This window comes from Amphiura filiformis, chromosome 14 (assembly GCF_039555335.1).
Source record: "Amphiura filiformis chromosome 14, Afil_fr2py, whole genome shotgun sequence".
Taxonomy (NCBI): domain Eukaryota; kingdom Metazoa; phylum Echinodermata; class Ophiuroidea; order Amphilepidida; family Amphiuridae; genus Amphiura; species Amphiura filiformis.
This window is the reverse complement of record NC_092641.1, coordinates 18,408,519-18,435,089: the sequence shown is the minus strand read 5'-3', so window position 1 is coordinate 18,435,089 and position 26,571 is coordinate 18,408,519. Positions and strand designations below refer to the sequence as shown.

Genomic DNA, 26,571 nt, shown 5'->3' with positions numbered 1-26,571 from the left:
TTGTGAATGAATAAAACTTCACGGGAGGGGTGGGGGGTGGGCTGGAAAACTTTTGTCATATTTGGCAATCCATACGCTATTCTGGTCAACATAATTTATTTCAGTGACGGCGTGCTATATGTTACTAATAACAGCCCGTCGTCAAAGAAGAAATAGGAGTCTGCAATGCAATGGTAAATGTTTGATGAGCTGAGAAAAGTTCCTAAAATTCGGTAATTATGGAAGTTGAATGCTTCTTTGGTTAGTCGATTATCGGGTGAAGAGTAAGTGAATGTAATAATGCATTTTTAAGTAAAAAACTGAAATGATCTATAATCTACATGACATATTAATATTATTATATAAATCTTGGCACATGCCACTAACATTTACATGACTAACTAAAATGAGTAAAATCATATAAAAAATAAAAGCATGAAAGCTTAAGGCAGTTAAGCCGTACATGTATACCGTAATTTGAATTTTACTCGACATGCTCGAGAACCAGTCATGCAGTCTACTAATCAAATGCAGCAAATCTTTGACGAGCCCGACTACCGTGATGTTGCAAATTCGGAGCTATAATCAAATGCAGTAAACCTTTGACGAGCGTGAGTGCGTATTGTAAGTATACATCGCGTATTTACTGCTTTGGATGCACTTGTCTCTGATTGGCTGCTGAGGCGATCTGCTGTTGCCGAGTGGAAATTTATGAATGAACTGTGCGCCGTACGCGTTGTTAGCGCCGAATTTGCAACATCACGGTAGTCGCGCTCGTCAAAGGTTTGCTGCATTTGACTTATAAACACGTCACGGCGCACAGTTCATTAATAAATTTCCACTCGGCAACAGCAGATCGGTGAGATTGCCTTCAGCAGCTTGCTCGAGAAACATAATCAAATGCAGCAAACCTTTGACAAGCGCGACTACCGCGATGTTGCAAATTCGGAGCTACATGTAACAATGCGTACCGGTACGGCGCACAGTTCATTCATAAATTCCACTTGACAACAGCAGGTTGCCTCAGCAGCCAATCAGAGACAAGTGCATCTGTATAGGCCCTACTTAAGGCACTACTTGAAACTTGATTCTGAGTTTAGCGTCCGCCGCCCGCATTATGAATTTTGAGCCACGTTTGAGATGAAAAATCTGAAAATAATTCATTATTGTGCAAATTACTACTAAAACCAGAAAGAAAATTTGTTGTGCAAAATGTTTGGCCCCCACATATATGTGGGGCTTATGTTATCATCCAGATGGTTGTTTGTTCCCCTGTTTGTTTGTTTGTTTGTTTGTTTGTCCGGGCGGAAGCAAATCCATTAATTAATCCACTCTCCAGCTTAAACGCTATCTCCGATCCAATATTATATCAAACTTGGTACGGAGATAGGGTATGGTGGCCTCATGTGCTGTTTTGTTTTGTGTTGCATTATTTGCGTATTTATGAATATTAATGAGCTCATTAGCATATTTTGCCTACATTGTCATTAATCCACTCTGCAGCACAAACACAATTACCGATCAATTTCATTATTATGTTTTCAGGGTTATTAGTAGGAGTTAAGAAAACCTAATAATGATAATATTGGATGGCTTATTTCGCATGATACCATAACATATCGGATTCGTCATACAAATATCGAACTCGCCGTTGGCTCGTCCGATATTTTTATGACTCATCCGATATGTTATGGTATCATGCATGCTCAGCCATTCCAATATTATATCAAACTTGGTACAGTGATTGTATATGGTTGCCTCATGTGCTGTATACTTTTGTGTCGCATTATTTGCATATTTATGAATATTAATGAGCTCATTAGCATATTTTGCCTACATTGTCGTTAATCCACTCTGCAGCTCAAATGCAACCACCGATTAACTTCATTATTATGTTTTGATGGATCCAAGTGTGTGAAAATATTGGATCCAAAACATAATAATGATAAAATTGGATGTTTTACGCCCAATATTTATTGGTCTCGCTATGAGTTATAAAATATTGGACTCAACCATTTTTGACCCCCCCCCTCCTCTTCATACCAGATGTCAGACATCATCTAATTTGCCTTTAGTAGGCAATATAGGTTCAGGTGTGACCCCCTATAGCAGGGTAGACCACTCATTGCATGGCTTAATAAAAATTTCACAGGGGCTCAAAGATGACTCCTAGTCCTCAGCCAAAAGACCCCCCGTTCGTGACCCCATTTGACCTTGTGGGAAATAATCCACCATAACCAAACTCACACAAATTCAAAATACTTGCATGATGTTCCTCTGTACCAGAAATCTTAGTGGTGTAAAGCCATCTTCATGGTTAAAATAGTGTTTGAATCATGCATTGAAATTGAAATATTGAAATTGACGAATTTTGCATTCTGGGTATTAGAACATTAATGTCAATTACTGTGTATTTCAATCCGATCCAAACAATTAGCTGACTTGTCACTTGAGTTGAGCCACTTTTTCGGGCACTACACTACACTACAGTCTACACCCGTCATGATTGAGGTTCTTTACTTCCGAATTTCCATTGGTTTACATGGCGTCCCCTTTGTGTCCGAGGGGGCGAGATGAACCCATATAATTTAGTCATGAAAATATATGAATGAACCCCTATAAATGCATGTCGTGTGTAAATTTGAAGCTATAATCGTTTGCAGTAAACCTTTGACGAGCGCGTATTTTAAGCATACATCCCACATTTTACTGCGTTGGACGCACTTGTCTCTGATTGCCTGCTGATTGTTCGAAATATTCTCTAACGCAAATCTTTGATTTGCGAGGGCTGAGCAAATTTGTTGCTATTTAATCAAATTCAGTAAACCTTTGACGAGCGTGTATCATGGTATTTTAGGCACTTGAAACTTGATATCGAGTTTAACGTCCCTTTTTTTCAGCTCATAATGAGGCAACTATTTCATTATTCATTATTTTCAAGGTTTCATTATACGCGGCCTTTTAAGAATGCTTTATGCACTTTTGTTCATTCATTCTGAGATCAACAGTGTCAAATTGCTGAAAACTGCTACAATCAGGTCTTTTGTTCATTCAGCACCACATAATATTTGGAACAATCTGCCCACTACCATCAGGGAATCAAATACATTGTCTGGTTTCAAAAAGGGTCTAAAAACTTACTTATTTGCTGCTTATATGAATAGTTTGTTCCACAGTGGTCATAATTTGTATGTTCTTTGTATTTAATTAATCTGGTTTCATCTTTTGCCATGTTATTTTGTCATTTTTGTCATATGCGCTGCGCTCTTTATGTATGTAGCGCTATATAAATGCCTCAAATGTATGTATATGTATTTGAGTATTTCAGGGTTCCATAATGTCACAAACACACATCAACGTTTATAAAAGTAAAATTATCTTGCTTTTTGTTTAAATCAAGTTTGAACAAATTCAATGTATTCCAAAGTATATCAGTCTTCTTCATTCCAATTTGTACTAACCTCTCCATATACATGTACCTTTGAGGATAGGGAGAAAATGGGGGGGGGTTGACTCATTTATACAAAAATAACAATCATGCAGAACATTTGAAATAATTATTATTGGCACCAATTTAGGTCTTTTCTATCTTAAATTATTTACAACATAAACAATGTCCATGGCTAGGTTAAGTTCACTTAGTCTACCCTGGTATCCCAAAGGTTGATCGGTGATTGCGTTTAAGCTGGAGAGTGGATTAATGGAAATGAAGGCAAAATGTGCAAATGAGCTCATTAATATTCATAAATATGCAAATAAAATGACACAAAACTATTCAGCACATCAGGTCAAAAATGGGAATTTGTCAAGTGCGTTATCAAGGCCTTTTTAGATGTCTACAGATATCAGCATACACTATGAAATTTTTACACTGAAAATCACACTGATATCTGTAATGGACATTGAAAATTTAACACAATGAACAGCACCACTGAAAATAACACTGAAATAGTTCTTTTGTTATTCTGTGCAAATAACCATTGTCCAACCACACTGAAAAATGGACTGAAACACTTCTGAAAATCATTGGCCAGTCATTAATCCCACTGAAATGTATTTAATCCCACTGAAATGGATTTAATCACACTGAAATGAGCTGGCCTGTTCTATTGTTATGGAAATTAGTGCCCTAGATCATTGCTCATTATAGTAGACAATAACCACTTGATATACCACTGAAAAATACACTGAAATACCACTGAAAAAAAATACCACTGAAAACAATTTCAGTCTAACAATTTCTTTTGTTCTGATGATTTTCAGTGATACCCTGTCATTTTCAGTGTAAAAATTTCATAGTGATAATGGTGGTGAGATACATTTTGACACCCTAGATTCCAATTTGGAATTTGGACCAGCCAACCCATTGGGTGATTTGAGATGGACATACCCTCAGTGTGCTCCCGAAGCACTAGCAATATTTAATCCTTGTAATCTTGATCCAACAATTTTGAGTGTCAATTTTACAAACAGAGTAAAGAGGCTATAAATGCATCATACACTGGAACATGGAAACATTCAAACAGTACAAACTAGCGCACAAGATCAAATTAATGATGCTTAATCGTTATTCTTTAAAATATATCAATATACCAGAGTAAAAACTCCGGACATCCCTGTTCAGGGACTCCCAAATTGTGATACATTCAGTGCATGCTTACGAGGATCACTCATTATTTATCTTTCGGCTTTACTGCATAGTTGGTCTTAATTCTTTAAGGACTGTTATAAGTTTTCATTAAAAGTATTATCTTTCTCTGTACTTGTTTCTTTCAGCTAGAGGACATGTACAATCATCAGCAAATGTGCCAAATCTAAAATTACTTGTAGCCCAGATAGTCTGAATCATTTCAAACAGCAGGGAAATTACCTTCAGCAGACAGTATGAAGACTAGAGAAGATGGTATCAAATCAGAAATCTCACAAAACTCAAAAAAGGCATCCAAGAAGAAAGCCAAGAGGAAAGAAAAGAAAAACAAGAGACACAAAAAGACAAAAACTACTGATGTAACATTCTCTGGTGTTTTACACAATTGCAAATTTTGCTCTAAATTTTACCCATCAAAGGAGAGACTAAAAGAGCATATGCATGAAACTCATAGCAATGCCATACTTAATGCTGAATTAGATCGGGTGCACCTTGTCCAGTGCCGAAGATGTTCCAAATCGTTTTCCTCTGAGGAAGAACTTATACGACATTGTGATGTATGTAAAGTTGTTACATTTGCACAATCAATTCCATCTGAAGTTGAAGAAAAATTGAATCTTAAATGTACCTCTTGCAATGTGTATTTCTCTTCGGAAGAATCCCTAAGAGATCATGAAAAGATGCATGTGTGCCATGCAGTCGCGACTTGTCCCTGCTGTTCCTCGCAAGTGAGAACACCGAACCCGAACGTAAGAAGTATGGAAACTCAGACCCTTACATTTGAAAGTTGTGACAAGTGCAGCGAGGAGTTTGAAAGTAAAACCGAACTTGACTGGCATCGTTTGACAGCGCATAAAATCACACCACCAACTGTGCATCTTAGCAGCAGCAAGCCACCTGGTCGACCCCGTATCCCGAAAGAGAAGCTTACATGCACAGTATGCGGTCGAGTTTTTAAAAATGTTTCAGCAGTAAAGAGTCACATGAGAGCTCACAGGGGTAGGGAGACTCGTGAAACAATCCAATGTAAAGACTGTGATATTACATTTCAAGAAGAAAGTGAGTTGAAGCTTCACATGGAGAACCATCAGACGTTTGCTTGTTCGGAATGTGGGAAGCTGTTCACCAGTTTGCTGCGTCTTCAGGCTCATTTCAGATGGCATGATCAGAGTAATGATGAGAAGTCTTTGGTGACAGATAAGACTTGGATTTGTCATGTGTGTGGCCAGGTGTATGGAAGAAAGTCACATTTAACTGTGAGTTTTATTCTTTTATTATCTCTAGTCTATTGCCCATTAGGACTCGGAATATGACACCTAGGATGGTTCATCATGATATATTTGAATTGCAACCATTTTACTAAGTTGTGTGTTACACACAGTTTGATGCAAAACATTTCTGTGATCTATACATGTTGGTTGAGAGGGTCAGATCATGCATTATCAATAATATTCTGATGGACATTTCTTATGAAATTTGATGTGTATTTTGAGTTAATTTAAAATAAATTGTTTGCAGTACTATGCTCTATGGATACATGTGCTGATGATTAATTGTTTGATCTAAAAAGAGGCTAAAATATATTATTTGTGAATAGGAATTGAACATTATATGCATACATCTTATACATGAGTTTTGGCAAGGGTTTGGGAGGATATATTTGTACATAGTGCAATGAGCGGAAATTGCAATGTTCAAGGGGTCCTCTCCATGCATGGTCTTGTTGTGGCCTGCTTTGTACTTTCGTGATTATTTACATGTATCTCATTGGGGATTTTCTGCCAGTCCATATAAGATGGGTTGAGGTTTTTTTCACCCGTCTAGTTTTGAAATTACCCATCCAAAAAGACAGTTGGGCAGGTCTCTGGCTACCACCTTGAGTAGGAATTGCTGGGTGAAAAGAGGCTTGCCTATCATGGCCACTCATTTGATGTAAGCCAGACAAGAGGACCAGTAAGTTACTATTATTTTCTTTCCCACTCACAGACACATTTGAAGCGACATGAAGGCAACCGATCCTACACCTGTATACATTGTGGCAAAGGCTTCTATACATCACACAATCTCAAAATCCATGTATGGACACATACAGGTAATTATTGATTGATTGATTGATTGATTGATTATATAATTGATTAAAATTGACATGGCCAAATTAAGAAAGATTTCTTACAGTGTTGGCACTGGAACCGTTTTCTGCTATGAAAAAGTGAATTCCGAAGAGCATGAGATGAAGTCAGACCATCCTAAAAATATTAAATATCTGTATAATTAGGTAGTTAATCCCTGCTCATGTGTATATAGCACAGGACGTTTGATTTGGGAGAACCAAGCTTCATTGAGGGGGCGTTTTCAATGTGATATTTCACATCGGCACATGCCCATGTGATGCTATGACACTACCCTACGGCAGGTGGGATGTGCTTTAAAGGGGGTAACCCTATTGGTTTTGGATATGGATTGTCTTTAAAATTACATAATAATATCAAATATCGCCTCCTTTATGCTGCTTTGTGAAAAAACGAGAGCATTTTCAGCGTAAATGTGCATAAATAGCCAAATTTGCAATCCAATACCTTGGTATACGTGAATTGCATTCTGGGCAGGCAATGACGAATGCTGACATGCTGTACAATGCCCGGCCCCGGAAAATGTTTTTTTTTCGTACAAATAAAAAAAAAAAGGAAACAAAATATATTTCCCCTTGCAATATGTACATTTCAAATGAATATAAAAAAGTTTGGGTAAAATGGAGAGAAAAAAACCCTTCCGAGACCGGGTTTTGAACCGTGTACCTCTCGGGTAAAAAACAAACGCGCTAGTCAATTGAGCTATTTAGCACACCCCGCTTACCGGTGCCGTTTTCTTAACTATTTACAGCGCACCGTCTTGCGGTGACTGATATTTCGTTCATAATTCCCTCCCAGAATTCCAAAGTATTTACCATTGTTTACAAACTGGTATACCTGTAAAACCGCTGTGATTCATGATTTCTCGAAATACATCGACTTGGAGCGTCAAATTTCAGGATAGTAATGAGAAAAATAGTATCTATTATGTGATACCAAAACCTCATCAACAATGAAAAAATCGGGGATGATGCTGTCGATCGGGTTACGGACCTTTAAAGAATACAATTATCATATTAAACCTCCTCCTCTTTCAAGGTGTGCTTGCAAAACTAACCTATACTACTCCTATTCTCTGCAGGGGAAAGGCCCTACATGTGTACCAAAGAAGGATGTTTCAAGCGATTTACCCAGAAATCTCATCTGAAATACCACATGAAAACTCATGACAAGAAGGCAGCTTCACATGTAAGTAGGGGTAACCATATTTCCAACACTAGGAAACCCTTGTGTGCAAGATTACTGGTATTTAGTTTGAACAGGTTTGCCCAGGGAGGGGATTATAATCACAAGTATTTCACATGGATTGGGAGTCCATCATCAGTGTCCAGAACCAAACCCAATGCCCTGGAATGTTCAGAGATGATCACCTTGAGGAACCATGGTAGTAAGCTGTTTGAGGAGCATGACATGGTACTCTGGCACTACTCTGATCTGAATTGTCACAGGCCATTGAATGAGTGTCTTAAAAAGTAGTACAATAATAAAGCTTTTCAGCAAGCCAATACATGTATTAATAACAATGCTTTGTCCACACTCATACCGGATAATGAATTTAATAGGAAAGGAAGTTGAGACATGTCCTTGTTAATTGTATGAAAAACTGAAAGGATATGGATGTCATTAAACACTTGGACACCACATCGTCCAATCTAATAGTAATAATAATGTCATTAAAATGATTATTGTTTTACCACATTGGAACTTAATTTGTCTTTTGCGCTTTATAAGGGTGGTTTTCTTTCATTCGTTCGTCTGTTGATTCATTCATTCTTTAATTTATTCATTCATTCATGGACACTGCACTTCTTTTTTCTCTCTCAGCAGGAGGGCTCAGTAGCTTTTGAATTGATTACTCCAGCAGCAAACACTGCAGTGAGTCAAAGATTGGAAGATACTAAACAGATTACTGAATCTGGTCAGGTACCACCACCAGGGGGCGCAATACTTGAAGCAGAGCATTTGAATGAGGAGGAAGTATCTACTACACCCCATGTAGAACTACAAGGTGAGGAATCATCTATAGACGAATCCAATTTCACGCATTCCTACACCTTAATGGCTGCCAAAGTTGGTCCCAGTCGGCTCCATCTCACCTAAAATGTGAAATGATTCGGCCTTGGAGGGTATTTTAAACTGCATTCTATCACCTGTGCTACACGTAGACAAAAGAATAATGACAGTGTACAACACAAAAGAATCTAACATCGAATTTTAAGCGGCTTTAATCCACCCAATTGGGCAGTCACTACACCAGTGTGGTGCATGCGGGGACCCGTCATGGCCGACCAAATCCTGACCATGACTTGGCTTGTTGGATTCGTCTATAGGAAGAAATCAGGGGGGGCACTCCCCATTCCAGACAAATACAGCAATTGTGTTTTTGAATAGCAAATTTCTAATCTTGTTTTGCCAAAACATAGCTAAAATCATAATCCTTTTAGTTCTTACTGGCAATGAAAGCTAAGTCTAATTTAAATAGTTTTGCAATTGGAGGACAATGGGCTATGCAATTTTGCATGTTCTTTTTTTATTGGAGTCACAAAATTCTAAGACTTGACACGTTAGCATTCAAAATCTTTGGTATAGGCTAAGAGTTGGCTCATAATTTTAATATTTGATGTTATGAAAAAGATTAGAAAATATGTTTTTCCAAAAATTAGAATGCATAACTTGAAATTAGTCTTTTTACATTTTGCAAGTCTCTGGGCTTGATTGTCACAACAAACGAAATGGACCTTAAAAACGCATGTTTTTTAATGAAAAATCATTGTAAAGGAGGTCGTTGAAAAATTGAGGAACGTGTATGGGTACCCACTTTTGTGTTGAGTCCAAAATCCAATGCAAATAGGCCCCTTTTCCTGGATTGTGCAGTCACAGGGGAAGGCAGTCACTGGGACTGATAGAATAGGAAATACTAATTTTAAAAGGCCTTAATTGAAGTTGATTTTTATTGGACCAAAATTCAATTCCCAAGATCAGAACAATTATCATTTCGCAAGACCCCCTTTCTTTTTCGCCTTGTCTTCCTCGCTTCCTTCCCTCCTTTCTTTCTCTTTTCTTTCCTTCCTGCTTTCCTTCTTTCGCTCCTTCATTTCTTTCTTCCCTTTCCTTTTTCTTTCCTTCTCAAAAAGAAAGAACACAATGCTAACTTAATCTTGAAGATGTTTAAAAACTTTAATATAAACTTTGTTCCATCCATACAGGTTCAGCATCACAGCCTCCTTCCAGGAGTGAAGTTCTTGGAGATATTGCTTCCTTTGAACCAGCCAGTATATTCATTACCGAGATACATTCCTATTCCGAGCAAACTATTGGGCCTAAGAAGTAAAGGCTAATTTATATAGTCTGACGTCTGTAAAGGGATGGGGTCTTACAATGAGGTGTAACATTAAAACAATTTTGAGTTATATTGCTCCAGTGGTTTTGATATGAGATGAAAATAATACAGTGATGTGCCGGTATGTCAGAACAATGGACAACTGCAATTACATGGTAGTCTATAGCAGCATACCATAAACATTTGCCTTATGGTGCTCCAAGTAAAGTGTTTGGATGCGAGCCGTTAGACCAATAGGCCTCGCATCGCTGGATTTAGATGTTTTTGCTGACTTCGAACTTTTGCCATGTTCAAAGACTTTTGTCTGACACGGCGTTTATTTTATAGGCCTATTGGTCTAACGGCTCGCATCCAAACACTTTACTTGGAAAACCACTTTTATCACCTACTATGCGTGCCGACGTAGCAACCTTGTCTTCTGCCTTATGGTGCACATGGGCTCCTTTGTCTTGGGGTAAATTTCATGTACAAATAGAGAGTGCTCTCCTCTAAAAATCCCAACAAGAATTAAGGTTATGTGCCCTTATTTGCTCGTGGGATTTTTATGTGAGGGCACTTTTAGTTTGTGTCTAAAATTCCAGTTATGTCAAGGGAGCCCATAGCGCCATTAGGCGAACATTTATGGTATGCTGGAACACAAAATGAAGTTTTCATGCAGGTAGTATGCAAAAATCATGTCATTAACTAATTACATTTTTGTCTCAATTTTTTTGGAGGATGAATAGTTTCATTTTCAGATAATGAAATGCAATTTACTCAGTTTGTCATATAGCGGTATATACCAGTATGCTAGAACAGCAACAAAATTGATATCAAGTAATGTTTGTAAGTTTGCATGTAGGTATTGAAACTATCCAATCCAAGGCACTATGTCTGTGTCTTTTGTGATGGTGAAATTGATGTGTAGTGCTGCAGGTTGTATCAAAATGATTGGTTTCCACCAGTTTCCAGTTATTAATATTATTATGGGATCCACATAACTTGATTAATGTTGTGAACAGTCATATGTGACCATCCACATCGAAACGCTCGTAAAGTCGGCCCCTGGTCAATTTTGTTTTCTTCCATGTTTAGAAAATATATATCATAAGCTTTACAATGATATATCATTTGACTTCAAACGATATCCAGAAGTGGAGTTATGGCTTGTTAAACTTTGCTACTTCAGGAAAAAGGTACATTATTTTGGTGCTACAATATATCTCTTTTTCTACATTGCTGGTATTAAATATCAAATGGTCATAATTGGCGGTCACTTCAAATCATCCCCAAGTCAACGAGGTTCAGGAATGTCCTCTCATTGTTAATTGTTGGTTAACCAACCACTTGAACAGGATTTAGCCAAAGCAAACAAAGATTAAAGCTATTTACTATAAGTATAAGCTTATTATCTTCTTCAACAATAGGATTAAAGATTGGTATATGACTGGACTGAAATGAGAAACTTGTAGGACAATTATTAGGTACATTATGAATACAAGCTTTATGCACATTTTGGACTGTAACTCGAAATTCAATTTGCCGACTTTACGAGCGGTTTGAGATGGATGGTCACATATAATAATAAATTATGGTCATTTTGAAGAAGATCTTATGTAACATATTGGAAGAAGCAGGCTTTGCAATAACCATGAAAACTGATTTGTATCACACATTGACACAGCCTGTGTAAAGATGGCTTACATTTTCACTGCTGTGATAACACATACTTATCGTTATTGAAGCGATTCATGGAATACAATATTAATCAGATTACAAAGGTTTCAAAGTATGAAAAATGTGAGTTTTTTCTTGGAATTATACTATGAAAACTTTGTAACATGCTTTCATGGCATGAAGCTCCAAACTCAGGGTAGAGAAAAGGACAGGAACGTCGGAACACAGTTAAATAATAAATTATAAGATGCAATAAATTACTGTATTAATTTGTCGCAAGAACTACTGTATTTGTACCTTGTAGTATGATGTATCCATGAGGGCTATTAATGTTTTTGTAGCTACATGTAGTAAAGCATTATTGTTAAAACAAAAACAACTCCAATTAATTTGCAAGCATTTTTTTTTTAACTTTAGCTCAGACTTGCTTGTTAGTTAAAGACGTATTTGCTGATTTTAGCATCATCTTTTACGGTATGGTTCAATAGATAATATTCACAAACAAAGCTTATTGCCAACATTGAATTTCCAAGAAAGCTTGTACACACAATCATAATGTAGTCCCTAAGTTTCTGATGGTATAAAAAGCAAGTGCGTGTGTGTTGGGGTGGGTGGGGGAGTGAGGCTGTGGATCACAAAAGGCTCTATAGGAGTGTAGCGAAATCATTTTTATGTCCTGCTCCAAAGTCATTCTGTATTACAAGTAATTAATGTTTAGGAAATAGTTACTGGTGGCCTCAGACATTGGCCTTTGGACTGTTCCTTCATAATCAGCATTTGTATGATTTTTCTAGAGACCTATTTATTAATCTTATAACTTGGCTTTTCCAACCACAATTTTCTGTAAAACACTCGAATTCAATGGAACATATGTACGCTGTTCTGTGTCCATAAAATAAAGAGGATCCGACGTAAGATTTGGGTCAAAACCTTGTTTCACCAAATCTGTTTTCTTGTGTTTGAAAGTCCCTGTGATGTGCATCTCTGGCATGAGACGTATGAATTTCGGACAAGCGTAACTTGGAAGGTTTCTGGTGACATATTGGTACAACTCTTTCATATCAATGACCCCGTTGGATGTGTGGTGTAGAACTATGGCAGCCATGCCGGCACGTCCATCCATGTTTCCTGTGATGAAAAATACACTATGTTACTGAATTTTGATGAAAAGATACTATGTTAATGAATTTTGATAAAAAAATACACCATGTTTAATGAATTTTGATAAATTTGAGAATTTAATAAATTAGCATTAATTTACACTTTCATAAATGACAATAAGCTATTATTTGGTTCATTATTCAGAACGTTTATAGGTATTTCTTAATTATGATATAATGTAGGATACGTCTCTGAATTTAGTATTCAGCACTCAAACCCAATGTGTTGCAATCCTCAGGCAGAAATGATTTCGCTCAACAGCTTTGACTGCGCCAGGGAACCAATTTCAGGATCCTTTGCTATATAAAAAGGCAGGCTATTAAATGGCATAATGATAATCGACCGAGTGTAAATTGCCATTTCGGGATTTTGAGGCATTTCAATGATAGGGATATATTGAACTCTTTTTTCCAAAAGTGATCGGTGTACTAACCAGGTATTTGGACACCATACACATTCACTTCTTGAATCCCTGGGAATTGGTTGAGGATTTGAGCTACTTCCGTTGTCGCTACATTTTCTCCTTTCCATCTGAAATAAAATGACAAGGGGTTAGCCTCACTCGTGGTAATCCTTCCTTTACTCCATCTGCCCACCTCTTCCTTGGTCTTCCTCTAACCCTAGTTCTGTTGTTTTGCAGTTATACGTTCTTGCTGCAGGTTGGCTAGGGGGCCATTTGCATAAGGTGATCAAACCATCTAACCTGGTGTTCTGCAACATATTCTGTAATTGGTGTTGCCGTGGTGCCCACCATCTTTCTGATATCCTCATTTCTGATTTTATCCCTCCTTTACTTTATTAGCTGCTGCTCTTAGGCATCTCATTTCACAGGTGATGAGCTTTTGGGTTGTTCTTTTGTTGAGAGTCCATGTTTGGCACTGAGAGTTGGGAAAAATATGGCACTGATGAGTTTTGTTTTGGTATCCATCGGTATTGCAGGATGTGTAAGAAGTGGGCCTAGTTGGTAAATGATATTATTGGCCTTTTGAAATCGTGTCTCTATTTATCTACTGATACTTCCATCCTCAGAAAAGATACTTCCCAAGTACTTAAACTACTTTGTTTTAACTTGCTGTTGTTAATGGTGATTTCAATATCCTTGGGTAATCGGCTAACCACCATAGTCTCTGTTATGGATAATGGCTATGCTGACTTTCATGCCATATTTCTCGCATGCTGTGTTTAGTTTGTTGGTATGACCTTGTGAATGAGGCTCTGGTCATCTGCAAAGAGAAGCTCATTTATTTCTCCACTAGTTGGATTTGGTTTCTTGGCGATCTTGTTCATATAGATCAAGAAGAGCAGTGGCGATAGCACACAGCCTTGGCGTACCCCTGATGTTACTGGGAACCACGTTGACAGACCATTTCTGGTTCTCATCATGCATTTGCTGTCTTTATATAGAGATCTGACATTTTCTAGCAGTTGACCTCTTATACCATAGCCCTCAATTACAGCGCGAAAATGGCATGCATATCTCCTGATTTTTTTGAAGCCAAATTGTATCTCACTTAATTGCAGCTCCACTAGAGGTCGAATTCCTTCTCTTGATGATCTTTGCAAACATCTTGCCGGCGTGACTCAGCTAGCAAGGAGATGGCCCAGTATTTTTTTACAGTCTCTCTTGCTTTCTTTCTTTTTCCAGATAGGAATCACTATATTGTCTTTTGCCAGTCACCTGGTGCTGCTCTCTCCTCCCATCCTGCATTGAAAACTCAAGTCAGCCATTTGATTCCAACATCTCCACATGTTTGGATGGCTTCTGTTGTTATGTCGTCAGTACCTGCTCCTTTATTTTTGGCACTTTCTTTCACAACAGCTCGAACTTCATCTTCCAAGATAGACAAGGTTCCTCTCCACCAGGTAAACCTGGATTGAAGGGTTCCTGGGAGCGTTGACTATCCCTGAAGTTGAGGAGACCATCAAAATATTCCTCCCATCTGTTGTTTATGTCTTCTTGGTCAGTGAGTGGTTTTCCAGCTTCATCATTTATCAGTGATGTGGGGTCGAAAGGTTTGTCCCTTTGTCTGAGTTTTCACTTCCTTGTAGAATTCTCTGGGGGATTTTTCACACTTCTCTGCTAGGTTTCTCCATATTCCTGCCAAGATGCATTCTTAATTGTTTTGACCAATTGCATTCTTTTATTTCTTGCCTCTCATAATCACTTAGTTCTGGACCACTACTTAAAGAGTTGTTTCTTCTTTAATTTGGTGGCTATATAAAGGGTAAGCTGATTTCGGCTTTTTCATTGCCAAAATTTACGCGTTTTCTTTTTTTCTCAGCCCATATTTGGTGTTTCTACCCTGATTTTATGTTGTTGGTTTTTTTTTCAGTACTAAATTTCCCTCTATTTTGTCTGACGCCTCCCACAACCCTGAATAAAACATTTTGACAACACTTTTTGTAATATTGCTGAGCGTGTTTATCATTAGCAGTTTTAAAATGTTTTCGTGACCTTTATATAACCCGCTACTACATTTTAAGTGTTATTCAAACGTTTTGATAAAACCAGCGTTTGTAACACGTTATAAAGCAACGATATTTTTATTTTATGTGATATTTCAAAGCAGAAATGTATTGAACCCAAAATTACATAAATCTAGCATATTAAACGACTCGATATAAGTTAAAGTTACCTGAATGTATCTCCAAGCCTATCCACAAAATACAGGTACCCGTCTTTATCGTAGGTCAACAGATCACCAGTGTTAAAGTATACATCTCCTTTTTTCTTGACATTGTGGAGGACTTTCTTCTCATTAGCTTCTTTTGATGCTCTGTAGCCAGCAATACGAGCCGATTTGGTAACCTTGATTACCATTAGTCCAGGCTCCCCTGCACATTAAAAAATAAAAATACATATCCCAGAAAACACAAAAACGTTTTACAGAAAACATTTCAATTTTGGATTATATAAAGGATATAAAACATTTTAACAACATTCGGAGAAATTTGTGAAAACTTAATGTAAAATATTCTAACATAATGTTATTAATTATTTTCCAAAAAAGGTTGCCCACAAATATTTTACAATATCATTTTGACATTTTAAAAATGTAGATGTATAAAAAATGTTTTTAAAACGTTTTCATGACCTTTATATCACCCGGCATTTTAAATGTCATTAAAACTTTTGACCCAAACCATAACGCGAACACGTTTATAATTCTTTCCCTTTCCTAGAAACGATCAGTATGTCATACAGCAAATTAAAGGGAATAAGGACCCGGATGGAGAATCAGTTACACCAGGTGACTTGTTCAGTCCAACTGTCCAGTAAGTGACCTATGGCTGCGTCTGAGGTCAGATGATAATGCTGAAAAGTCTTTGGTATTGCAGTGAAATTTTTCATTATCTGGAAAGCAAAATAATACTTCTACGCTACCCGGGTACGCTACTCAAATTTGGTACACTCACCGGAGCGCTTTCACCGGGTAAACCGGCGTCTTCAGCGGATGATATTGCTCAGAAGATTGTTGTTGCTAGTGATGTAGTAATAACATCCGGTATTTGTAATTTCTTACAACTAGTCCAAAGATTTCCACTTACTTGCAGACGTTTCGAAAACTGACAGTTTTCTTTATCGATGCTATTGTTGCAATGACGATCTGTGTACAGCTGATGATTTCTGCTGCTTGGCAACGGAGTTGCCAGTTGCTTTTTCACTTATCAGATCGTCAAAGACGTGACTCAAGTTGTATTGCCCCTCGTCTCTGTTCATGGTATTGCCCCGCTTTCTGATGGTGATCGCCTCCTTAATCCATCTCTTATATCTATTACTCTCTTTGCCGACGATCCTAGCCTCCTCCCAATCGATGACATGATTGTTTTCTACTACATGATCGGTGATAGCCGATTTGTGAACAACTGATTGGGATGCTTTTCTGGTGGCTCTGGTTTTTATATTATCACCAATTTTCTCAGCCTCAGTTTTGTGCTCCTCCAAACGTTTGCCGAATTTCCTTCCTGTCTCCCCGATATATGCCAAATCACAGTTCTTACATGGTATTGAATAGACGACGTCCGTAGAATGATGGGGATCCCGTTTGTCCTTTGGGTGGACAAGGAGGTTGCGCAACGTACAATGGGGCTTCATCGCGGTGGAGATGTTATAAGATTTGAACACTCTCGAGACACGCTCTGAGACTCCCTCCACATAGGGAATGACAACAAGACCTTTCGATTTAGCGGAATCGTCTTTCTTAGATCTGTCTTTCTTGGGCTTAGGCGTAGCCATCTGGTGTTTCACTTTTTCAATGGTCCAATCTGGGTATCCGCATTTTTGGAGAGCCCCCTTAATGTGAGTTTCCTCCTCTAACTTGTCTTGCTCTTCAGTGACAATTTTGTTCTTTCTATCGAGAAGGGTACGAACAACGCCTAGTTTCTGGTGAAGAGGGTGGTGTGACCTAAAGTTCAAATATTGGTCAGTATGAGTAGCCTTACGGTAAACCAACAACAACCGATCCATCATCTCGCCGAACAATCAAAGTGTCCAAAAAGGGGATCTTGCCATCCACTTCCTTTTCAAAAGTGAATTTGATAGAGTCGGTGTCGTCAGCTTGGTTCAGGTGGTCAGTGAGGTTATTCACTTCATCTTTACAAACAATTTCCAAGATATCATCCACATATCTCTTCCATAACTTAGGTTTACATTCCATAGGGGCAGTAGCGATAGCAATATTTTCCAGGTGTTCCATGAAGATATTCGCCGCCAACGGTGAAACAGGGCTACCCATAGCCGCTCCAAAGAGTTGTCTGTAAATCTTCCCCCGAAATGTAAAGTAGGTGGTGGATAAGATGAAATCTAATAATTCTACAACGTCTTCTGTTGACAAATTGAAACCGTTGGATTTGTTGTACTCTTTCAACCAGCCCTCTTTTGAAGTCTTTCTTTCACAATGTCCAGAACTTTACTGATGGGCGTGCACGTAAACAAAGAAACCACATCGTGGGAGTTTAGTATATCCCCTTCATCAATCACAACTTCCACTAACTCCTCAGCTAATGACTTGGAGTTTAACACATGGTGAGTAGAATTTCCTACCATGGGGGCCAAGATGTCAGCGAGCCACCTAGAAGATTCATATCCTATGGTAGAGGTATAATCAACAATAGGTCTGAGTGGTGCGTTAGGTTTGTGAATCTTTGGCGTGCAATAGAGTCTGGGGACATTTTCCGCAGTCGGGTACAACTGTTTGTACTTTGCCTTACTGATCTTCTCCTCATTCGTCAATCTAGTCAATATGGCCACCAGTTTCCTCTTGTACTTTTGCGTGGGGTCAGCCGATAATTCCTCGTACGTTTTCTTATCACTTAACAAGATGTCTACCTTCTCATTATATTCCTGTTTATCCAAAACAACCGTGGCCTTCCCCTTATCCGCGGGTAAGATGACAATCGAGTCCTCTTTTTAAGTACATTTATAGCTTTTCTTTCATGGATACTCACGTTAGATTTCGGAGGTTTCGATGATCTGAGAGTACTGGCGACTTTGGATCTGAGTTGAACAGCTTCCGGGTACGGTAAGTTCTTACATGCTAATTCAGTGGCGAGCACGAATTCGTCAGGGCAAACATCTACGGGAGATACGGCATAATTCAGACCTTTCGCGTATCATTTAGCTTGTATTTTGATAAGTTGATTACCCACTTTTTCAACTGTGTTCCGGTAAGATCTGGTTCCGGTGCACTGGTCGAATTTCTGTGTAACTGGCCATTGTTTTGGTTCTTCTCTGCCAAATTCTGCAGCTTGCGCACTTGGCGACATTTGGTTTTCACAAACGTGTTCTCGCGAACTCTCGTAAGATGGGACGAGATTTCACTTTCCAGGGGGGAGTCCGCGGGTATTACAGATTTTAATTCACGTTCGAGAGAAGATTTGTTATCTTTTAAACAATCCAATTTATTGTTAATTACTCTTACTCTTTCGCGTAATAATCCACGATGAGCTTGGTTTATGATGTCCCTGGCTTTCTTGGTGTTGATCGGACACTTAAGTTTGAGGCTAGGAGGCGTGAGGTTTAGATCGCGGCATCTGAGAGTGTAGACAAGATGGTTTCGATGACGGGCAATTTTCTTTTCACAGTTCTCTAAGTCACGAAGATGTTTCACTGTGTTTTTACCATAATCATCACGCAAATTCTTGAAGATATTCATCAGGACTGTTCATGATAAACTGGTATTTGTAATTTCTTACAACTAGTCCAAAGATTTCCACTTACTTGCAGACGTTTCGAAAACTGACAGTTTTCTTTATCGATGCTATTGTTGCATTGACGATCTGATAAGTGAAAAATCAACTGGCAACTCCGTTGCCAAGCAGCAGAAATCATCAGCTGTACACAGATCGTCATTGCAACAATAGCATCGATAAAGAAAACTGTCAGTTTTCGAAACGTCTGCAAGTAAGTGGAAATCTTTGGACTAGTTGTAAGAAATTACAAATACCAGTTTATCATGAACAGTCCTGATGAATATCTTCAAGAAGTAATAACATCCGCTGAACACGCCGGTTGACCCGGTGAAAGCGCTCCGGTGAGTGTACCGAATTTGAGTAGCGTAAAAGTATTATTTTGCGTTCTATTTACGTTTACCGCTACGAATGAATATACCGGGTGTCCCAAAAGTCCCTTAACATTGTGAATTTGCCATAACTTGCGTTGGGTTAATAGTGTTGTTACAAAAATTGCACAGTATGTAGATAATTCTTTTAGAAATGTTATGATACCAAACATGCCTATGTGGTCATGACCCTTTGGCATGAAATTAATGGATATCTACCGTACCGTAAAACCCACTTTTATAAACGCAAAATAAGTCACGTCATTTGAGACGTGAACACGATATAACGTGTTATCATTTTAAAATCAGTTTTGTTTAATCTGGCTGTGTTTGTTTTATTGTTTGTTTGTTTGTTTTCAATGCGTAATCTTCATTTTCTGTTTTATCTGGGTTTTATATGGAAACTGCTTAAGATCTTTTCTGAGGATTCGATGAACAGTTGTACGGGGTACGTTGTTCTCCATTGAAAGTCGACGTACTGATCGCCTTGGGCTTTTCGCCACCGCTCTTCGTATGACATCAATGTTTGTAGCCCATCTTCCTGTTCTTCCACGTCCTGCCCGAAGTAGATCATGAACAGATCCAGTTGATAGGAATTTCAGCACTAGTTGCTGGATTGTATTTCGGCTGGGTAGTGCATAATTTACATTAAACTGTTCCTTAAACATTGCTTCAGTGAGTTTGTCCGACTTTGTCTCGGCAAAGAACCATACGACCTGAATCCGTTGATCTATAGGAAATTCATCTTCACTTCAACTGTTTTAAAGTAAAGTTTAATATTGTCAATATATCATAATTATAATCTAAAACAGCAGTCACGCTTACGCTAAGCCATGTAATCCATGAATGTTCATACCCTAATGTAGCGTGCGCAGTGAGTGAACCAACTCTATTGTTCAGGGAAGCACATCATTCATGTTCTTGAACAAAGAACACATGAGCTTGCTTTTGTGGGTTTGATACACACATATGTACAGTCGCACAGTAAGGTCAAAGGGTCATCAATAATGCTCTTTTTGGTATCAGAATAATTCTAAAAGATCAATCTATATGAATATGTTCTCCATTTTGGTATGAAGTAGGAAATATTTGAGATATGGCCAAATCACAATGTTAAGTTACTTTTGGGACACGCTGTACATCAAGATATTTTACTTGGCTCTAGTAATTTTTTTGCCTACCTGGTGGTACTAATATGCACAGACCATTCTTATCTCGAATTGGTTCTGCTGTATCGTGATCGCATTGGACGAAGTCATAGAGATCCAGCCATGACTATAAGATAATCGAATAATAATAATAAAATAAATTTCGGATTTATATATAGCGCATTTTCCAGATCTCGGAGGATTCAAAGCGCTGTAATTTCGCTGCCATCAGCTAGGTTGTGGCGGCTGAACCTGACGTAAACCTATAGACTGTAACATCCTTCAATTATCTGTGTAGCTCCCCAAATTCCATTGAGTGAAGGAAATTGTTGATAACCACAACAAATCACCGAATAGTATATTTAAGATGATTCGAATTTCATCTAACGGCTGATTTCATTACAAAAAATCGATGGCAAGGCCAAAAAGCAGTAAGGACCGAATTTTGTGGTGTCACCCTGTCAGTCAACATTAATAGGTAAATTTTCACGGGAAAATTTTCTGGACACGTGACCAATGCGTATCAATGTGAGTGTAACCTCGAGCCTGATCTCTGACCCCCGGCGGTGACCTCGCTATTCAAGTCTTAGTAATTTTGAATTGGAATAGTATTTTTGACCGCGATTTTGATAGAAATTTGTGCATTGCAAATTTATTGAATATTATGTTATCTTGATTTTTTCACAATATCATCAAAACGTAATTTCAAAAATATCTATCTACGGAAAAAAATATTTATCTACGGAAACTCTTACCATAACATTATTAACTTGCGACAAGTAACTTATTTTGCCTCAAAGGAAGAATTCTTCCTATTCAAATACATTGGAAGAACACCCGCTGTGCTCGGGGTCACATTCTATAATGCTAATATGTCTGCGCCCATGGGTGTCACGTGTCCAGAAAACTTTCCCGTGAAAATTTACCTATTAATTCTGACTGCCTGTACTAACGCAGGAGACAATCCTGAAGAATTTGGAAATGGAGCACTCTGGTTTTGTCGCACATAATCGTTGTGCCTTGATAAGAATTCTTATGACATTGATGATCTCTTTTGAATAAGTTGTGCAGGAGCCGACGAAAGTCAATTAGGCACAGTAGATGTTGTTTCAAGCCCCTGTTCAAGCACTTCTCATTATTGTTAAGGCCGAATATTTTATCCTGGCATGAGAGTCCCTTTTTAAAACCAGCTTGGTTTTTTTCTCATTCTTTTGTCACGTCATCTTTCACTTGTCAGTTTGCCATATCGTATCTGAGAATCATGCTGATTTCACCAACATTCTTCAGCTGAGAGACTTCTCTCATGTTGTTTTATCGAGGCTTGCTCTAATTAAGTCGTTTCTCAGGTAAGTTCTTGTTTAAAGTTGTCTGCCCGTTGAGGAGTTAACGGTAACCACTCTCCATTTCTGGTTTGGATGCCTTTCTTGTGGCAAGTTCCTTAAGGTCCGTTCATACTACCACCGCATTTGCGGCGATCTTTCTGAATCGAAAATGATCCATGACGCTGTGATTACGGTGGTAACGAATGCATTTAAGGGTACCATGATTTTCATCAGTTCCCCCCTTTTCTTTTTTTTTCCTTGCAAATTTATGAAGTACATAAATATGTTCATCTCTTTGCTCTCCATAATAAGTTTAAATTAGATTGACCTTTTCGGTAAATTCCATAAGCCTTTGCACCGGACTCGTCATTTGACGTCACGTCGACTTACAATGAGCAGAAACGATGTTCGATAAACGATGTTCGCATCGGCGCAGATCGGCGTGACGTCAAATGACGACTCGCAAAGGCTTATGGGATTTACCGAAAAGGTCAATTGAAATCCGTACACAGCTTTAACTCTACTTTAACTCTACCTTTAAAAATGGTGTGTATTTTCCAACAGCCCCAACTTTGCCGTCGGTGTTCATAATGAATCCATTGGCTTCTGTTGCACCAAAGAACTCTGCAATGGTACCGATGTTAAAACGACGCTGGAATTCTTCCCATATATCTGGACGTAGACCGTTACCTATTGCAACGCGTAGCTCGTGATCATATTTGCCGTCATCGGGACGCTGATGCATACAATGGAAAAGAATGAAGATCATTGATGTGTTTCGATGAAGGTCATTATGTATTCGCAATTAATATCGCCTAAATCGCACTTTAAAGGTGTGTGAATTCAATCGGATCCGCTACACACGCTAGTATTAGTATATATAATATATTCCCGGTTATTGGTTTAAGTCCAGAATTTTACGTACCTGCGGCTGCGACAGAAGATATCGACATGTTTCTCCGATGTATTGAATCTCTGTCGCTCTGAACTTTCTCACGTCGTCCCAAAATTTATGGACAGAAAAACGTTTACCCAGGGCTACTGTTCCACCTGCAAAATCAAAGTGTATAATATAATATAACATATAGCATTTAATAGGATTCAGTGGCGTAGCGACTGGGGGAGCAGGGGGCACATGCCCTGGGCAATAGACCAATTCAGCATCGATTCTGCGCCCTCTCTTAGCGATGAAAGTCAAAATTTGCACGGTTTAACAGGAAGTTCTTAATGTCCAGAAACAAAACTGCCCCGGGAAACTGCAAGGATAGAACCCATTACTATTCCAGAGTCGGCCCGAGAGAGTCGGCTTCCAATAAAAGGTACCAAATTAGAGCATCTGGATTGAGTTACCGATATGAGAACCCATCCGTTTTCTTAACATTTCTTACCAACTCTGAGTATGTTCATGAAGGCAACATGCATTCCTGAACTGTGGTAGAGAGGCAAGCAGATGTAGACAATATCGTCTGGTCCAAGCAAAGACACCTGGTTATACGATGTTAATATGAATCGCCAATGATATATATTGCATGGCTTGGGTAGACCTGAAATTCATAAAAAATTATATTATTAAACCAGATATTTCCATGTCTAGTCACAGAGGCCCCGGTAATTCAACCATTATTCAAATCAACTGGTGGAACAACCTCCCTGGATATGTCCTCGCCTTGCCAACAGCTGAGGCCTTCAAGGGAGCAGTTGCAGAACACATTTAAAGGACCATATTTTTTTTACTATTACACCCTGTATGTACATTGTATGCACCGCAACTTTGGCACCGCTCAAGAGCATTCTATTCCTTGGCCCGGTTCCTTGGCTCTACATCCTATGGAGGATTATGCTGAGTATCAACGTAGAAATAGAAGTCAGTAGAAGTAATAATACATGCAAGTACTTCAGAAAGTCGAACGCTATATAATATATAGGTCTTACCTGTTGTTCCAGATGTGAAGATGTAGGCACAAACATCATTTATCGTTAATCCAGCACGTATTTCTCGCAAAACGGGTTCACTGGAAAACCGTTCTGAGTCGAAGTGTGATACAGTTGAAGGAAGAACGTCTTCTCCCCGACCATGAACCCAAACGGTTATACCCAAGGCTTTCAAATCGGGCATTATTTCCATTAGCGCGTCAAGTAAATGTGGATCTGAGGTGATAAAGATTATAAAAAAAGTAATCTGTTATAGTTTATTGTGTTGTGTAAGTATAACTTAATAAAACATATATCACCGCCTTTTATAGGACACAAAAATCTGCGATCGGTTGAAAAATCCGTAAAAAATCTGTGATCAAACACAGATTTTTTTCGAGGGATTTTTCAACCAGTCACAGATTTTTCATAGAAAAATGTCTCCTAGGGTCAAACTTAAAGTAGACGCGAATTAATTACTCATTCCATCGAACAGTGTCCCTAGCATTGCTGTTGACGGCTTCTCACCGTCAATTTCCCCAAACGAATGTCCATTAAACTATACAAAGCCCTCATCTTGTTTAATGTCATAGTAGCATGGATTTGGAGGCTACGGAAAGATCACGTGCAAGGCCAGCGATATTCGCCTCTTCCAACCCCGGCCCCCCTTTTTTTTTAAATTAAAATGGTTCTACACTTTTTTGTTGTTGTTTTTTGCACTTTTAAGTGTCCTAGAAAGGACTTACCCTTCCCGCAAATAACAGCCTTCGTCTCACACGTTTCAATACAATGCAATAGAGATCTTGCCCGCAGATTGTAGTTCAGCAAGGCAGTTTTTACACCAAGTTTCCCCAATGCAAGCCATGTTATTATAAATCCTGGCTCGTTGTACATAAAGATTGCCGCCGTCTCTGGACACGTAACTGCGCCGCTTTGTTGGATAAACCTCGCCTCAAATTTAGAAGGACGAATAAAGGTGTAAAAGCGTTTGAAAAATAAAGGTGATGATATAACTTGTTTTAGTTATCAAACTTGTTGTAAGGAAAGTAAAATCTAAGCGGTGCACAATACTGAAAAGGAATAAAATATACACTTTATCTGGATTCATTTCTCTACCGAGCCGAGGCCTGTTCGTACAACTTTATTCTAATTCTTGAAAGAACCTCGATATTTAATTCAATTCAAACTTGAACATTGCCTTTTTTACATTGTAGCAATATACTTTGTATGTAAACTTTCACAAGATTCCTTCACTTTGGCTCTGAATTATTGGACGGCAAGGGATCATGACCTAGTGGTGTATGCACTATAGAGACAACTTAAGCTGACACACAAAAGAAGTTGTATGGGAGATCTCAAGGCTTGCTTACTTGCTATCTTGGGTGCCATTTCCGCCCCATGTGCATGGTCTTGAGTCAAGAGCCGAAAGACCATGGAAATACAAATTCGATTATTGCCTAATATTTGCCTTCTTCGCGGGGAAAATACTGTGTCTGCTTTCCCTCTCGTTTAAAACTGTATACAATGGTATACGGGCGTACCGTCAGAGCAGGGTGAGCCGAGTCATGAGATTTACCTCTTCCGGCTCAAAACGTTTTTTAGACTATGCCATAATCGATTTTTGATAAATAAAACATGTCATTAATCATGATGAAAGGATTCAGTTGAACTCGAAATTATACTGATATTTATTACATCAAAATACCAGTATAAAATTGTTATGAAAAAGTTTATATAATTATTTTAGTGACAGTAAAAGTAAAGGATACGTAGGCTTATATTATTGAATGCAACATATCATAATGTCATAATTATATTGGCACATCAATACTGAACAATTCTGATTTTAGAATCCACCAGTTTATTAATCGCGAAAGTCCGGGTTAAAAATCGACTATGGACATTGCATTTTAAACGGGACTTTGATCGGGCAAAGTCCCTAACAAACACACTATTAATCATACTTGTTTATCAATCCAATCTTAAACATGTTAAATATGGAGATATTTTGCTCCACAACGCCGTTTTCTCCAATGAAATCGGACATTCCTAAGCGAAGATATTGAGTTCATAAATTATGGTATTATAAAGTTGGAAATTGAGATATCGGCCTTCAAAAATATTATTGACAATGTTGAGGGTAGGACTTCCCTTGAAAAAATGTCGCCAAAAATATAAGATGTCTTATATTCCGGTCTGAAACTATCAGACAATATTTTTAACATTAATAATATCACAAATTCGCCACAAACCCAAATTGTGAAAAAATCGCCCCCTGGCAGATTTTTGGCTATTTTCTCCATTCACGATCCTGCCCAAAGTGTCTGCTTTTGACATGACACGGCAGCACATAATAGTTCCCTGACCTCCCTACCTGGGCTCCCTACCTTTTGGTTTGCTTCACGGTCAACAGCCTCGTAACTATAAGATGAATCTTCGAATAAGATAAAAGGCTTGTCTGGGTGATTCTTCACATGAGATTCAAATACATCTATTATCGTTGTACCGTTTGCAATCAGCTTGGCTATTTCCTTTTGCCTCGAGAGACGTGCATTCAACTTGACCAAATCCTGCCATATTGTAGGTCCGTATTTCACTCGTAGAAATCCTGCGACGGCTGTTGGTATTCCCACTGCAAGAGCCGCTGCATTGGGGTTTACCGATGGCATTTTGGTAGCTAATGTAATTGAAAATTAAGTGTCAAGTTGTGTTTAACA

At 38.4% G+C, this 26,571-nt stretch overlaps 2 protein-coding genes across 4 annotated transcripts; one reads left to right on the top strand and one right to left on the bottom strand.

Annotated features, from left to right (window-relative positions):
• Nucleotides 1-147: 147 nt before the first annotated feature.
• On the top strand, nucleotides 148-10,290 carry LOC140169800 (uncharacterized). Of its 3 annotated transcripts, none has more exons than XM_072193104.1 (6): nucleotides 148-263; nucleotides 4,756-5,883; nucleotides 6,614-6,719; nucleotides 7,838-7,944; nucleotides 8,584-8,764; nucleotides 9,963-10,290. In XM_072193104.1, exons 2-6 carry the CDS (start codon nucleotides 4,864-4,866, stop codon nucleotides 10,085-10,087), a joined length of 1,539 nt encoding a protein of 512 aa, XP_072049205.1. In that variant the 5' UTR covers nucleotides 148-263; nucleotides 4,756-4,863; the 3' UTR covers nucleotides 10,088-10,290. The 3 variants fall into 3 exon arrangements, with proteins under 3 accessions (XP_072049205.1, XP_072049203.1, XP_072049204.1); XM_072193102.1 differs by having other exon boundaries at nucleotides 8,581-8,764; XM_072193103.1 differs by having other exon boundaries at nucleotides 152-256; nucleotides 8,581-8,764.
• A 2,273-nt stretch (nucleotides 10,291-12,563) lies between these two features.
• Nucleotides 12,564-26,523, bottom strand: LOC140169248 (long-chain fatty acid transport protein 2-like). Its single transcript, XM_072192505.1, has 10 exons — nucleotides 26,242-26,523; nucleotides 24,601-24,805; nucleotides 23,876-24,091; nucleotides 23,332-23,487; nucleotides 22,869-22,993; nucleotides 22,479-22,679; nucleotides 20,655-20,748; nucleotides 15,550-15,748; nucleotides 13,347-13,444; nucleotides 12,564-12,880 (listed from the first exon to the last, which is right to left on the bottom strand). The coding sequence occupies exons 1-10, from the start codon at nucleotides 26,521-26,523 to the stop codon at nucleotides 12,564-12,566; spliced, it is 1,893 nt and encodes a 630-aa protein (XP_072048606.1).
• Between the last annotated feature and the right edge of the window lie 48 nt (nucleotides 26,524-26,571).